Here is a 14,727-nt window from a genome sequence, read left to right as displayed (position 1 = left end):
AGTATTCATTTAACTCTGAAGAGTGTACAAAGAGGAACCAAGTGGACCTTTGAGGGTCTGTTTCATTCCATTTTCTCTTCAGAGTTAAATGAATATGAAGGATTTTACTGTGTACATTGTACTGTAATGGTATAGTGCTATGCTAGCCTCCAGTGTCTAAGTAGATTTTAGACACCCCCTATTAAAGTGCATATAAAATTATAATATATAATAGCCAGCTATGACCTTGTATAAAAGTATGTATTTGTAGCTTCATTTCAAATGTACATTCTAAACAAATTTTCTTTTCTACAAATACATTGTACTGATGTAACCCATGTATAAAGAGACAGACTACACTCTTTTTTTTTGCTGCTATACCATTTGTGCCCAATATGACATGTATACGTGTACACTGTACAACAATGCCGTCTTATGTTACATTTTAATATTCATGGAAATTAATCAGTTCATTGCCCATGTAAACCTGTTTCATGCACCGTCAAAGATATAAAAGATGATAACAGGGCACAATCGTGATGTCACAAATGATAATAAAGGAAATTACTTATTTTTCATAGAAACTTCTTGTTTGCTCATTGCGGCTGCTCGTGCATCATCCATGAGAAACGTTGTTCCCTACCAGAGGCATCATGTCATTCGAAACTAGAGGATGGCAAAAACAAAAATCAATCAATCAATCACAACACGGCTTGAAAAAAGAACATTTTTAAAACATTTGCCTGTAATAGCATTTCCAAAATAGGGAAGCCAATTTTAAAGTGTCGACCTAAAATCAGATAATTCTGCAAAAAAAAAACATTCAGACGTGGAGGAAATATGAATAAAAGAGGTTCAATGCTAAAACCCAGAGGTGGCAATTGCCATCCACTGGATCCCCAAAATGACGCTACTGTGCAGTAAAACTGTGTTCACTTGACTTAACACTCAGCATTTTGCACTGTCTTGCGCCCCCCCCCACACCCCACCCACAGCCCCATCTATCTCTCTTTTTTTTATTTCCCATTTGACGGTAATGAAAGATAAACAGCCGTTCTGATTAGAGTGCCACCCTGGGAGTTTGGGGACAGTGAGTGCGTGCGTGACTGACGTGGTGTTATGAGACATAATATTGTTTCTCCTCCTCGGCTCGATTCTGCTGAGTCATGAGCGTCAAGTACTACAGACCATGCATGTTACCAATGTGTGTGAAATGAAAGCGAGGAAATAAGAGAGAACATATTGTCTCAGTGCCTGTTGTCTCTGTGTTCGTTTTGCTAACTCCTGCACCTTTTCTCATTCCAGGTGGCGAACTGAGGTCTGCTGCTGCTGATGACACAGACCTGCAGTTACGTTCTGCTGGCAGTAATATAGTATTTTGAGGTCAGAGCAGGTCCTATATTACAGCAGGGCTAATTCCCTACTCGTGACAATTACGGCCTGACTTTAGTGACCTATCAAACAGCTAAGATTAAACGATGATAACCGTGTCTCGTTACAATTAATGTATACTAGTGATGGCATGCATTTCATGATTGCATTTATCCCTCTTTATTGCACCTTGCAGAGTGTTTAGGAGAGGAGAGGGCCAATGCCAATCTGGGGAGCCTGGGGAGGGCTGTCTGCCTGTACTAAATATAGATTTATAGGAGACATGCAGCCAGCAAGGGATGTAGTTGGAGAGAGACAGTGTCAAAGCCAGTGAGTCATCCATTAGCAGACATCAGGTGTATAGCCTATATCTGTTTCCCTAGAGCCCTGGCTGCACTCATTAAAAGGCTGCATGGTATTAAAGTATTACTACAGACTAATGCTATGGGTGAAAGAACTATGTTGATAGGGCTGATAGGGCTCGCTTGTCGGCATTATCTTTTGTTCTGTCTGTCTGTCTGTCTGTCTGTCTGTCTGTCTGTCTGTCTGTCTGTCTGTCTGTCTGTCTGTCTGTCTGTCTGTCTGTCTGTCTGTCTGTCTGTCTGTCTGTCTGTCTGTCTGTCTGTCTGTCTGTCTGTCTGTCTGTCTGCCTGCCTGCCTGCCTGCCTGCCTGCCTGCCTGCCTGCCTGCCTGCCTGCCTGCCTGCCTGCCTGTCTGTCTGTCTGTCTGTCTGTATTTGTATTTGTATTTGTATTTATTTATTCAGCACAGTATAAAAACAACACAGTGAACATATAAATATGAGAAGGGTAAGGTGCTAGGCTGAGGCAAAAAAGCCCAAGGGGCTTATACGAGGCCTCTACCTATATAAATTAAAATGAAACATTGTACATGAGATATAGAATATCCAGAAAACATGATTGCAGTATAAAAAACATAAACAAAACAACAAAACAAAAACACAACAAGAACATGATTAGAATTTTTGGTTATTTACATGATGTCTGTCTGTCTGCCCCTTCACTCCATCACTGTCACTCTCTCTCTTTCATTCTTACTCTTATATCAGTGTCCAGGGCTTCCTGTATTTTTCCACCTTGCTTTCTCTGTGCATGGAGTTGTGTTTTTCTAACGATAAAAAACCTCCAGCCATGTTTTCCTCCCTGCTTTGTAGCAGCAGCTGTGTTGAAGCAGGTACTGGACGCTATCTGGACTGCAAACGTGTGTTGTTAGATGGTATCTCTGGTGTGTGTGTGTGTGTGTGTGTGTGTGTGTGTGTGTGTGTGTGTGTGTGTGTGTGTGTGTGTGTGTGTGTGTGTGTGTGTGTGTGTGTGCGCGCGCGTGCGTGCGTGCGTGCGTGCGTGCGTGCGTGTGTGCGTGCAAGCATGCGTGCATGTGTGCACGCAAGTGTGCATGTGTGAGTGAATGAGTGAGTAGAGAGAGAGAGAGAGAGACAGAGAGAGACAGAGAGACAGAGAGAATACAGTTTGTAAACTATGATCATGTGTTGACAATGGCTATTAAAGTGGAAAAACAAAGTTGTTCAAAATTCCCTGTGTGGTTCTAAAGAACAAATTATAAAAGCAAATAGTGTTATCTCTGACTGAAACATGCATCCCTGGGCCTAGTCGGCACTCTCAGTCAGTTGAAGGACATGATGATGACCTACTGTACATGAGAAACTGTCCACAAAGTCAACAACTAACGTGATGTGATGATGAGAATGAAACAGAAACACCTGTATTCCCTGTTCTATTCTCTTCTTTTCCCATCAAGCAAGTAATGCGGAGTGAGGCGGATTTGATGGTTTCAAAAGCGAGGGAATGAGAGGTGATGAGGAGGAGTAGCCTGACACTCAGCCTGAATTTTCATTTGGTTTCACTGAATCGCCCAGAACATATTTTTCTTAATGGGTGTCGCTAGCGATATCAAGGGCTGGAGCCAGGCTAGAGGAGGGGAGCAGAAGAGAGGAGAGGAAAGGTGAGGAGGGTAGGGGGTAAGTAGGCTAGCAGATAAAGGTGAGGGCATATTTGTGGTCTGGCATGCTAGGTCTTGTTAGACTGAGGATGTGGGTACCAGTAGGTGTATGAGGAGATCAGAGTGCCTTCTGGATGTTATCTGTCTCCATACCATATCTGTAAAGCCCATTCATTTGAAGCATCGGCCTATCACCTTCTCTTTCTGCCAGTTACACTCTGCCGTTCTCACAAACATAGAACTTCTTCCATCCCCCATAAACATCCTTTTAAAGCGGTATTTTTGTATAGCAAGCTAATCAGCTTCTAGGGATGTTTTCACGGGTAAATATTGTTAGCATACACCACAACCTTTCCATTTTGATTGGTGGAAGTATTAAATGGATATGTCACAATTTTCACAAAAATTCGAAGAGGTTCTTCTTCTTCTTTTCCATTACCACCATGCACAGTTCCTCTGTGACCTTGAAACTGACGGTTGTGCCAAAGTGATGCTTATGCCGCCACCACCACCAGGGCTTCTGTCTTCTGCCAAGTCTCCTTCATTGGTGGTTACAATGAAGTCTACAGGAAGTGAATTACATCAACATATCTCAATTAAACAAAATCGACAAAAAAGAGGGCAATGCCGTGATGGATCATATGCAGACATTAAGCACTTATTGTAGACATTATAGGAAATACATTACACAATAGGTAGACTTTGGGTTTGCTGTTACTTTTGTATCATGAAAATGGTGGGCTGACCAGTCCACTGCCTATACTGAAATAACATGAGGGCTCAAAGCTGTATCTTGTATCTTAATGCATATTGACCAAAAACATCCTTTCAAACAGTGAACATCTGTTGACATCTGTGGATAAATTCATTGGTTGCAGTGGTGGAAATTAACTATGTACATTTACTTAAGTAGCCTACTGTACTTAAGTACAATTTTGAGGTATTTGTACTTCACTTGAGTATGTCAAATATTCAGTAGGCATACTTTTACAGTTTGACTTCTAGTGCACCACATCTCTGAGGCAAATACTGTACTTTTACTCCACTACATTTATTTGAAAACTTTAGTTACTACTTTACTTTGTGATTATTATCACAAAACATACATTAAACACCTTATATCCATTTCAGTAATTTGAAAATAGCCAATCTACAAGCTCACAATGTGTCGCATCTGCTATTTTCAAAATATATTTTATACATTTGAACACTTCACATTCTGCATAGTGAGTATAGGCCTACTTTCTTGATGCCAATACTTTTGTACTTTTACTCACAAGTACATTTTGAATTCCGGACTTTTCCTTGCAACGGAGTAGTTCTAAAATTGCAGTATTGATACTTTTACTAAAGTAAAAAGTGTGAATTATTTCCCCACCACTGCTAAAGAAAGAGAGAGGAGTAGGCAGGTGGTGAGGTGGTACCTTAGAGTATATAGGGTGGTACCAGCAGAGAGACATGCAGTCAGGAATGCAAACAGTCTGAACATAAACAATACATACGGCGACACCTGCTGGCGGCGCCTCGTGCTCGCAGCAGCCAGTAGGTAGACGTGGCAATGACGTCAATTTCCGGAAACGACCCGGATTGGAACTTTAACTCAGTCAGAAGAAGGATCAGGCTGATGGGGTTGTTGCTGCTGGAAACACGTCGAAGCTTCGCGGTGGACTGTTCGATAATACTGGCCCAGGTGAGTCGGAACGGGGCCCTATCTCTATCGATCTCTCCCCGATAAGCGCGTACAAATGTCAGCGGTTTAGTTTGGATGGAAAGTTTTGCTACGAATCGGACGATACGGGACGGACACTCGGACAGTTAGCTTAGCTTATTAGCATCGTCGTGAGTGAGCTGATCAGGCCCGGGGGATCAGCTGTGATCGGCCTCTTCTCCGACACACAGGACGACCGACTGTTACTTTGGTTGTGTTGTTGTTGTGACCGTGTGAGTCTGTCCTATAATATGGCTGTGCTATGTTATGATGTTAATTTACAGGGGTGTGCGAGATTTCGGCCTAGTAATTGTCGACGTGTTACCGACCCGGCTTGTTGCTGACGTTCCTACACACCATAAATTGTCAGTGTTACGTTAACTCCGGGTGGGAGTGTAACAGATGGCACCAATTGGACCATTTGGTTACATTTATTTGTTGACAATAATAGTTATACTGTTATTAGGGACGTTAGGGGTCCATTTGGATCCGCTTCTACACTCACAGGGTTACATTTGTGTACGTCTTTAAATGTTCCGATGAATTGAAAATGGAGGACCCTGAATGATGTAAACAAGTCTTTCTGGTTTCATCCTCGTAGCAGTTTTTGTATTCTAAACTGAATACAAATTTCAATCAAATCAACTCTGAGGATTTTGTACTACTACCATCCTTTGATGTTTAAGCTTGTTGACATTAAGTTGTCTCAGTTAGTAGATGGGTCGTGTGATGATGGCAATCGTGAATAAACTCTGATGTCTTCTATTACAGAAAAGTATATGAACATGTTGATGCACAACTCGCCAGCTCGGATGTGAGAGCCGTCCACACACCTGGGGGACAGGTCTTCTTGGTAGTTTAATAGCGATTCACTGGAGATACAAAGAGCCACTTCCACGCAAATCTATCCTCTGGTGACACCCACCCCGGTGACAACAACATGACCTGTCGTGACCGGACCCCTGAGTTCCAGTCAGCCTGTAAATCTCTCCAGGGCAGACAGGTATGTTGATTTCTATTATCCTAGCCCCTAGAATGGCAGATGGCTATGATATTGCATACATTTCATGCCTACGTTTGAATGCTGGTGCTACCAGCTAGGCCTAAGGCAGGGGTGTCCAAACCTTTTTTAAAGGTGGTCATATTAGAAACTATTAAAACACGCCAAGGGCCAACTTCATAATGTACCTTCAGATTTAAACGATTCTATTTAACTATTGTCATGAATATTTAATATCAATGGTCTTTTGTCAGGTGTGTGCTGTAATCAAAAAGTATAACTCAGCCTGTTTTCAGCCATAGTTCACATTACAAATGTAACCAGACGAGCAGGGTGGGAAAAAAGAACGAGGAACACTGACAAATTATACTCTGGGAAATTCCTAGGTTAAAAAACTTCAATGGAAAACTCCCATACTGTTCATAATACAATTCAGGTATGAAGCTGCGGGCCCTGGGGCCACATTTGGCCTGCAGTTTGCACACCCCTGGCATAGGGTATGGCAGTGATCATCTATGGCTGTGTACATGGAATACATGAAGTGTACGTTCTGAAATGCGCACCGGGAATGTGCTCAGTTCTTTTAGTGCACTGGGCATAGTGTGGCTTATTTACGAACGACCAGTGTGGCTTATTTACGAACGACCAGTTAGAACAACACACTTTCCTGTAACATTGACCATAGCATTAGCCTACCTGCAGTTGGTCTACACGTTGATGCGTATGTAGTAATAAAGCTCCCTGCTGGGGAGCGCTCGAGACACTGCAGTGACGCACACACACACACTGGACAACCCCAACTTCTGAGTAGGGTCGGTCAGTGTGGGCACTCGGCACAACACACTAGATTTTCAAACGACAACTCACCCGAGTGCACTGAATAAACTAAGTAAACTAATGACATGAGGGCACACCAGTGCGCTCGTTGCTAATTTTCCGAACGCCCCCGAAATGTATGTAATGTTACAATCATATTACCAACATTATTTTCCTGACACATGTGTGCAGGGCCTAGGATTGTACACAATAACACATTATACATTTAATTTGTGTATCGAAAACTGTCAAGTCTAAACCTCAATGTGTATCTACTTACTTTCTCTTTCATATGACTCAATGACTTCATATCATTTACCTTGTTTCTTTCATGTCAGAATGGAGTCCAACCCAGTAAACCAGTGCTCACCGCCCTCAAGCAACGCAGTGACTTTACGGTCATGGCTAAGTGAGTCCAATAAAACCTGCCTTTTGTACACTAATAGCTGACTAACACGTTTTTTAACTATTTATCTTATTTGATTTAGCATAATGATATTCAGTATGCAGACTTGTATATGTAATTCTGTTTCTTTACGCGGGGGGAGTCTCCATGACATCAACTGGAGTAGTGTGTTTTTTTCATGTGGGTGATGAAGGAAACTAAAGAGTATGTGTTTGTTGTATTGCAGGAGAATTGGGAAAGACTTGAGCAATACATTTGCCAAGTTGGAGAAGCTCACTATTTGTAAGTTATCCTCCTAACTTGGTTCAGTTCATTTAAATTAGGAGCGTTATTTAAATTTGGGGTATATTTGAGACCGTCTGTTCTAATGAAATACTGTTTCATTGGTATTGCAGTGGCAAAAAGAAAATCTCTATTTGATGACAAGGGAGTGGAGATTGAGGAGCTTACATACATCATCAAACAAGTGAGTCTGTTTTTTCTTTCCCTCCCCAAGTTGTGTGCAATGGTCTCTTTAAAAAATTATAATAATGTTTTACTGTTGGGGAGAAAAAAAACGTGTTAATTGAAAATGAAACTGTGTGTGCGTAGGACATCAACAGTCTAAACAAACAGATAGCCCAGCTGCAGGACTTGGTGAGGTCTCGTGGTACCCCGGGAGGCCGACACATCCAGACCCATTCCAACACCATAGTAGTGTCTTTACAGGTAGGTCCACTCTAAACCCTAAAGGTCCTTTCAGAAGGGGTGCAGGTAACGAAGGTGTTGTCGCCTGGATCAACGAGAGGTCTGCTCATGAGGGGTGTGGGACGCGTAATAATAATAATAAAACTTTATTTGTATAGCACCTTTCATGACATGAAATGCAGCTCAAAGTGCTTTACAGAAAAATGGAGAATAAAAGAAAAGCAAGGCAACAACATTAAAAACAAGCAGTAATGCAATACAGTGAGGACATGAATAACAAAAATAGTGTAAAAAAAAAAAGCTCACGACAATCCAGGTCTAGTCGCCTGGATTGTGCTCATGAGCACGTGCGAGACAATTTCACAGGACCGCTCCCATGAAAATACACTTGTGTAATCGCCCCTCAACTTCTCTACGCGTCCAAAATAATGCACACCTCTCATTGAAAATTAATTACTAGGAGCGTCAGTCGCTCCCTGTCTGAAAGGACCTTAAATACACAGCAGTAAGTACCAGTCAATTCATTTTTGTGTCTGGTGTCTTTTCTTAATGTTGTTTTCACAGCTTTTTAATTTGCTCATTATTAAGCATTTTCATTAGTGGTAGGTTCTCAAACTTGTTTTTCCACCCTGACCCTACCATCTCCAACCACTCATAATGGCTCTTATTGCTTGTCAGATTTATTTGTTGCCCCCTGTTCTCCTCTTGCTAAGGTATTTTTAGCCGGAAGTCTTATTTTGAAGACTGTTAACTCCCTGGCCAAGAAGCAGAAGTAAAAAGTGGCTGTAACGTGTCTTGCGATAAAAATATGTTTTTTCTTCTTTTTTTTGTTGACAATGTGCAACCCCAACAACACCGTAGTTTGAGAACCACTGAGCGATTTCTTTTTTAAAGGATCCACATTAGCTGGTGCCATGGCAATCAGCTGATTTATTTTATTATTAGACGAAAGTCAAGTGCAAAATTATTCCAATATATGCTATTGGTCTCTTGAACCTTTAGGTTATTGTACAAAAGAAAGTAAGACACTGAACCCCTAATTGCTCCCGATGTGCTAGTTGGTGCCTTGCATGGTTTCCGCTGCCATCGGTGTATGAATGGGTGAATGTAATGCACAATCTATGTAAAGCGCCTTGGATAAAGGCGCTATATAAATGCACCATTTAATAGAATAACTAATATCACTCTCATCCCAATGTATTACCCCTGTCTGCCAAAACAAGCATTTCAATTTAAAAGAAATCATCTCACAATATGTTTAAACATGATCCTATACCAATATCTTTCTGTGGCAGTTGCTCTGTCGTGGAATTTGATCATTAGAAATGGACTAAATCTCTTCAATGTTTTTGTGAATGATCTTCTCCAATGTATTTGGTCTCCCTGCTCTTCTATTGAGACGCTTGGATCCTGTGCCTAAGTTAGACACGACCTTTGACACTATCCTGCTTCTGGTTTTACAAAACTTTGACCTGAAGGTCTAAATTCAGTTTCCCCCTTGAGCAAGCAGACAGGCTCTCATTAGCTCAGTCATAATAAAAATAAAACAGCCGACCTGGGTTCGAACCCGGGGTAGAACAGGAAAGACTATGTTTGACCAAGTTATGTCTTCTCTTTTCACAGTCCAAACTCGCTTCAATGTCCAATGATTTCAAGTCGGTCCTGGAAGTCAGAACGGAGGTAAGGTGTGCCTTTTGTATCATGCCATCAATTCCTGTCTAGTGTCTACCACAGATCACAAATTGAGAAAGGTTTTGCTTGCTATAAATATGTTGCTTTATGTTAACTTAGTTTCCAACCATCCTTGTCTTTCCCCCTTTTAGAACTTAAAACAGCAGCGGAGCAGGAGAGAGCATTTCTCTCAGCCTCCTGTTTCCACCTCTCCTCTCATGGCCAACAACTTCAGTAAGTAATTTCACACTCGGCTTCCTGACTTAGAACTGCTCTTTCTATTTTTTTTCTTTTTCTTATATTCTGTGACACCAACACACCAGTCATAGCTTTTCTTTCTTTGCTGCTGCTTTATCGAAATATTGGAAAACACTGGCTCCCACTAGAACAACTTTTAGCTAAGCATACAAGTGTGATGGCTAGTAATTACAAGAGATCCTGTAAATGCACCAGTAGCAGGGAACTGATGCGCTTCCTTTACAGGTCCAAAAAATTCAAACCGCTAGCTTTTGTCATACATAACAAACTGCTGAAAGGTAATGTAAATGATTCACATTGTATTTGGTCACCTATAATATAAAATAGTGCTGCACGATTCTTGCTCAAATGTGAATCTCGATTTTCCTCCACAAGAATTGAGATCACGATTCTCACACGATTCTCGTTTTTTTTTCCATGAAAATATTTATAAAAAAAAACAAACATAAGAGTAACTCAAATGAATTGGACAGCCAACTAGTGCTGCACGATTCTTCACAAAATGAGATTGCATAGGTGTCTGAATCTAGATCTCAATCTTTTTTTGATTAATTCTGCAGCACTAATTAATATAAAACATGAAAATATTTTAGGGAGCCGCAAAAAAGGGGCCCAGGAGCCGCATGCCGGTCGCGAGCAGCGCTATGAGTACCAGGGCTATACAACCTCAAAAGGTATTTCCCTGTAATGTCCGATTCTCCAAGCGGGTATATAACCTGCTAGTGTGTGTGTGTACCCGCTGTTCTCTGTTCTTTTTCCCGCTACCGTTGGTGGATTTCTGTCTCACCTCAGCTGCCTGTGTGTCTTTGTGTTTCTCTCTCTTTCAGAGAGCTCAGTGTTGATGCAGGATGAGAACAGAAGTATGGGCGATGTGGCCATCGACATGGATTCCCAAGCCAACCCGATGCAGCTCCAGCTTATTGACGAGCAGGTAAGCGTACATGTTTGTAGGAGCAGGGGTGATGGTGAGTCTGTAATAATAATATATTGATATATTGAATCATGATCTAATAATATACACAATTGTGTTCCCTTATTCTTGGGGTATTTTCCACATAACATTAGGAGCAGTGCTGCTGTTAATGACGCCCAGGGAGCAGTTAGGGGTTAAGTCTCTTGCTCACATAGAATAGGTCGCCATGGCAAACTGGCAACCTTCCGAATACAACGATTCATAAAGTACAGCATACGTGGCATCCATGGTTGATGATGGCTCTCTTCTCTGTGCTGTTGCAGGACTCGTACATCCAGAGCCGGTCAGACACCATGCAGAACATTGAGACTACCATCGTGGAGCTAGGATCTATATTCCAGCAGCTGGCCCATATGGTCAAGGAGCAAGAGGAGACCATCCAAAGGTGAGAGGGAGTAAAGTTGATGGGGAATTTAATGAATGAAATGATGAATAATACTAATGGTATTTTCAATTTTGCTATTGTGAATTAAGGTAAACTAGTCTTACATTTAAATAATTGAAGACTTGTCATTATAGGTGTGTTCTACTATTTTCTCTGTGGTTAAAGGAGAATTACTATAACCTGGCTATTTCTTTTTTCCTGAAGGATTGACGCGAACGTGGAGGACACCCAACTGAACGTGGATATGGCACACAGCGAGATCCTGAAATACTTCCAGTCGGTCTCGTCCAACCGCTGGCTGATGGTTAAGATTTTCCTGGTCCTCATTGTGTTTTTCATCGTCTTTGTTGTCTTCTTTGCCTAAAGGCAAAGGAGCAAAGTGAACAAGTGGACGGGACGCAATAAGGACGAGGGAAGCTAAAGCTGGACTTGAAGCAAAGGGTTGTGGAAAACAGCCAGTTTAGAGGACGGTATTATCTGATTCTATGGAGGCAACGTTTGTTGGACACACAGAATCCATGCTCGGAGGGGGGTGGGAGGGATAAAAAGTAATTTTCTGGTATTCCTACAAACGAACCTTCTCAGTCTCACTTTGACTAAGCTTTCTCCACCAAGTAGGGAATGATGTTGAATTCTCCCGAAATGAAAAGGATAAATTATTGAAGAATACCCACTTTATATATAGTGCAAGCTCTGTTTTGTTACTTTAGAAACAATTAATCATAAAGATTTAATCCCTTTAATGGTTTGATTCTGCAAACTAGTTTTATTTTCTTTTGTCTTTGGTTTATTTTCCTCCTTTCCAACCATGATTGGCTGACTGGAGTCTGTTCACAAATCGGTCCCCTCTATATTCTGTCATGCATTCTTTTAATTGAAGAGTGGGATTTATGATAACAAAATGATATATGTCAACCATTTATCACAACCTTTTTTTTTTTTTTTTTACTTGACCAATCTTTGTTTTGAGGTTTATTTGCCAAATGGGTACTTTTCGAGAACTGTGACATGATACAAAGACACTTTCTGTGGTCCAGCTCCTTGCATTATGAAGGCACACGGTCAAAGTATTACAGTCGACTGAAGGGGACTTAACTTGCATAACCCAGTCAAAGAACGCAACATGTATTATTAGACCAAACGGATCACCATGAACGACGTATTGTTTATGATGACCAGTAACGGTGTGTAATATGTTGTCGGAACTTGTCGGGCCCAACTGACCCTTCTGTGGGGGCCCGAGTGAGGTTCATATGGTTTGACTTGATTTCTCTGTGGTCCTTGGAGCTTGCAGTGTGATCGATCATGAGGCCGGTTGAATTAGATGCTCATGCTGAAGAAAGTGAAAACAACGCAGGCTTCATATAATGCTAAATTGCAGATCTACAAGCTCATACAAATTAAACATTAAAGGGGTTATGCCAGTTGTGAAAGCCCCCTAATGACGTGACTCACGATCAGCCAGATGACCCAGAAGATTCTGGCTGGTCTTCACTACTTCGCTACGATAGTAACTGCCCCTCGTGTTGTGAGCAGTCTATCCCTTTCTCAAAGAGGGCAAGGCAATTAATGTACAGACAGTTATTTAAAATTTAAATAACCACGACTTTTTAAGATATAAAAAAAAAGAAAACACTTATTCCTATTTTCCCTGTCTTTTTTTAGCCAAATGCCTTCACTTCAGTGTATAAAGTGCAAATAGTCATGTATTGAAAAGAAAAGTGCATATTAATAAAAAGAATAATAGGGTGCTGTTGTTAATGGCTGTTATTCCTTATGGCAACTTTGAAAAGAGGATTGTCTAGTTGGTAATTAACCATGCAGAGCTGGCTATTATGGTGACACAAGTCGAGAGTCTTAAAGGTTGTGCTGTATTTGTATTTTGTGTCCCTCAGTCATGCGCCGATGGTTTATGTGCATACCATATAGACACAAGTGTCTAAATGTTTTACACGATCATCTATCAAATTGTTTTATTTACACAATCACGTTAATGACATTCACAATGGAAAAACATTTCTGCTCACTACTATATATTTGTACGAGAGCATTTAAGTTTGTACTACGCATTCATTCATCTGATTATGGTAATGAGGCTTTCTGTGGTAATGTGCTGATTATACAGATGGGTGACTTGAGCTGAACTCTGCTGCCGCCAGCTGTTGCATAAAGGCCTATTCATAGTCTGGACTTTCGATGGTGAGGTGACCACCGCTCCGGTGGTGAGCTGACCATCGGAGCTGAAATAACGTTGAGCGGTGGTGAGTAAAAACGGAGACAAGGGCTGGAGCGGTGGCGGTGGTTTGCTCTTCACTGAGGCTCGTGACGTCATGTTGTAGTTCGGTGGTCACCCCACCACCGAAAACCCAGACTATGAATGAGCCTTTACATGCAGACATTTCAGTTCTTACGACATCTTATCTGATTTAATATGTAGGCTACCTAAGCTCTTAAGATTTCATTGAAATGGCACCTAGGTTAGCGTTCGACTTGTTTGAGATATCAAGAGCAGAATTTGTTAGAATTCATTAGCCACTAACTTTGACAGTGTAAAGTGTCTGCAACTTCCCCATGTGGTGATACAAAACCCAAACTCAGCTGATGAATCTAATAAATCAAATGGGCTTTTTAATGTACTTTTTTATATATAAATTTAATTTATACATTTAAGTATATACATTTGTTTAATCCTTAATTGGATTTCCTAATGTAACCTGTAAACTGTCTATGTAGATAAGGTAGTAGCTACTTTTATTTCATATTATTGCTAATCCAATCAGACCGATCTGGTCTGATTCTTCTGCACCCCAGTACACTTCATTCAATCGTATTCAAGGCTTTCACATTGCAGCGATCCGTATCCGAGTACACTTCAATCGGTCACGATGTGGTCCCTGGAACGGTTGGGTGATCCACTCCCGGGAACGGTACACAGCATTCACACTACCACAACATCCACACTACCACAACATCTGGACAGTGGTCCCGAGTGCACATCCGGAACCATAGTGTGAATCCCCCCTAACTCTCACTGCAGTCACATAGATATAATCTTTTAATGTGAGTAAAGGACCCTGATTGTCTAAACATCTGTAATTACCAGACTGTTATGACCAAGCAATACAGTCAGATGATTACATACAGTAACATGCCACTAAGAGTCTATCAAGACTCTAATACCCCCACAGTCCCATCCTCTCTTTTCGTTATGTTATCGTTGTCTTATCGTTCTCACATAGCACATGTAAGTGAGGTACTTTATGCATGGTAAAACTGTAGTTTGTGCGTTTCTGCATCATTCAGCACTGAGCCACCAAATCACAGCTTCTATTTTCCTGGAAGATACCACCTGACAGTTTTGGGACTCTTATACAACTGTGTGCACTGAATGCCTTTGTTGCTGCTCTTGCTTAAGGGGAAAGGTTGTTTTTCATTGTATGCCTAAACCAGTCCTGCCTGTCAACAACTTGCTCACTCAGTAAGGTTTGGCTCTTTT

The 14,727-nt window shown here is 41.3% G+C and overlaps 1 protein-coding gene across 2 annotated transcripts; it reads left to right on the top strand.

Moving 5' to 3' along the window:
• The first annotated feature begins 4,865 nt into the window (after positions 1 to 4,865).
• On the top strand, positions 4,866 to 12,980 carry stx5a (syntaxin 5A). 2 transcript variants are annotated; one of them, XM_080774039.1, is made up of 12 exons: positions 4,866 to 5,017; positions 5,807 to 6,038; positions 7,190 to 7,260; positions 7,484 to 7,539; positions 7,653 to 7,723; positions 7,849 to 7,965; positions 9,568 to 9,624; positions 9,768 to 9,849; positions 10,467 to 10,547; positions 10,701 to 10,804; positions 11,110 to 11,231; positions 11,436 to 12,980. In XM_080774039.1, the coding sequence occupies exons 2-12, from the start codon at positions 5,976 to 5,978 to the stop codon at positions 11,593 to 11,595; spliced, it is 984 nt and encodes a 327-aa protein (XP_080630165.1). In that variant the 5' UTR covers positions 4,866 to 5,017; positions 5,807 to 5,975; the 3' UTR covers positions 11,596 to 12,980. The 2 variants fall into 2 exon arrangements, with proteins under 2 accessions (XP_080630165.1, XP_080630166.1); XM_080774040.1 differs by lacking the exon at positions 10,467 to 10,547.
• The last annotated feature ends 1,747 nt before the right edge of the window (positions 12,981 to 14,727 follow it).

This window comes from Protomyctophum bolini (genome assembly GCF_963924005.1).
Source record: "Protomyctophum bolini genome assembly, chromosome: 10".
In the NCBI taxonomy this organism is placed as follows: Eukaryota; Metazoa; Chordata; class Actinopteri; order Myctophiformes; family Myctophidae; genus Protomyctophum; species Protomyctophum bolini.
This window is presented reverse-complemented; position numbering and strand designations above follow the sequence as displayed.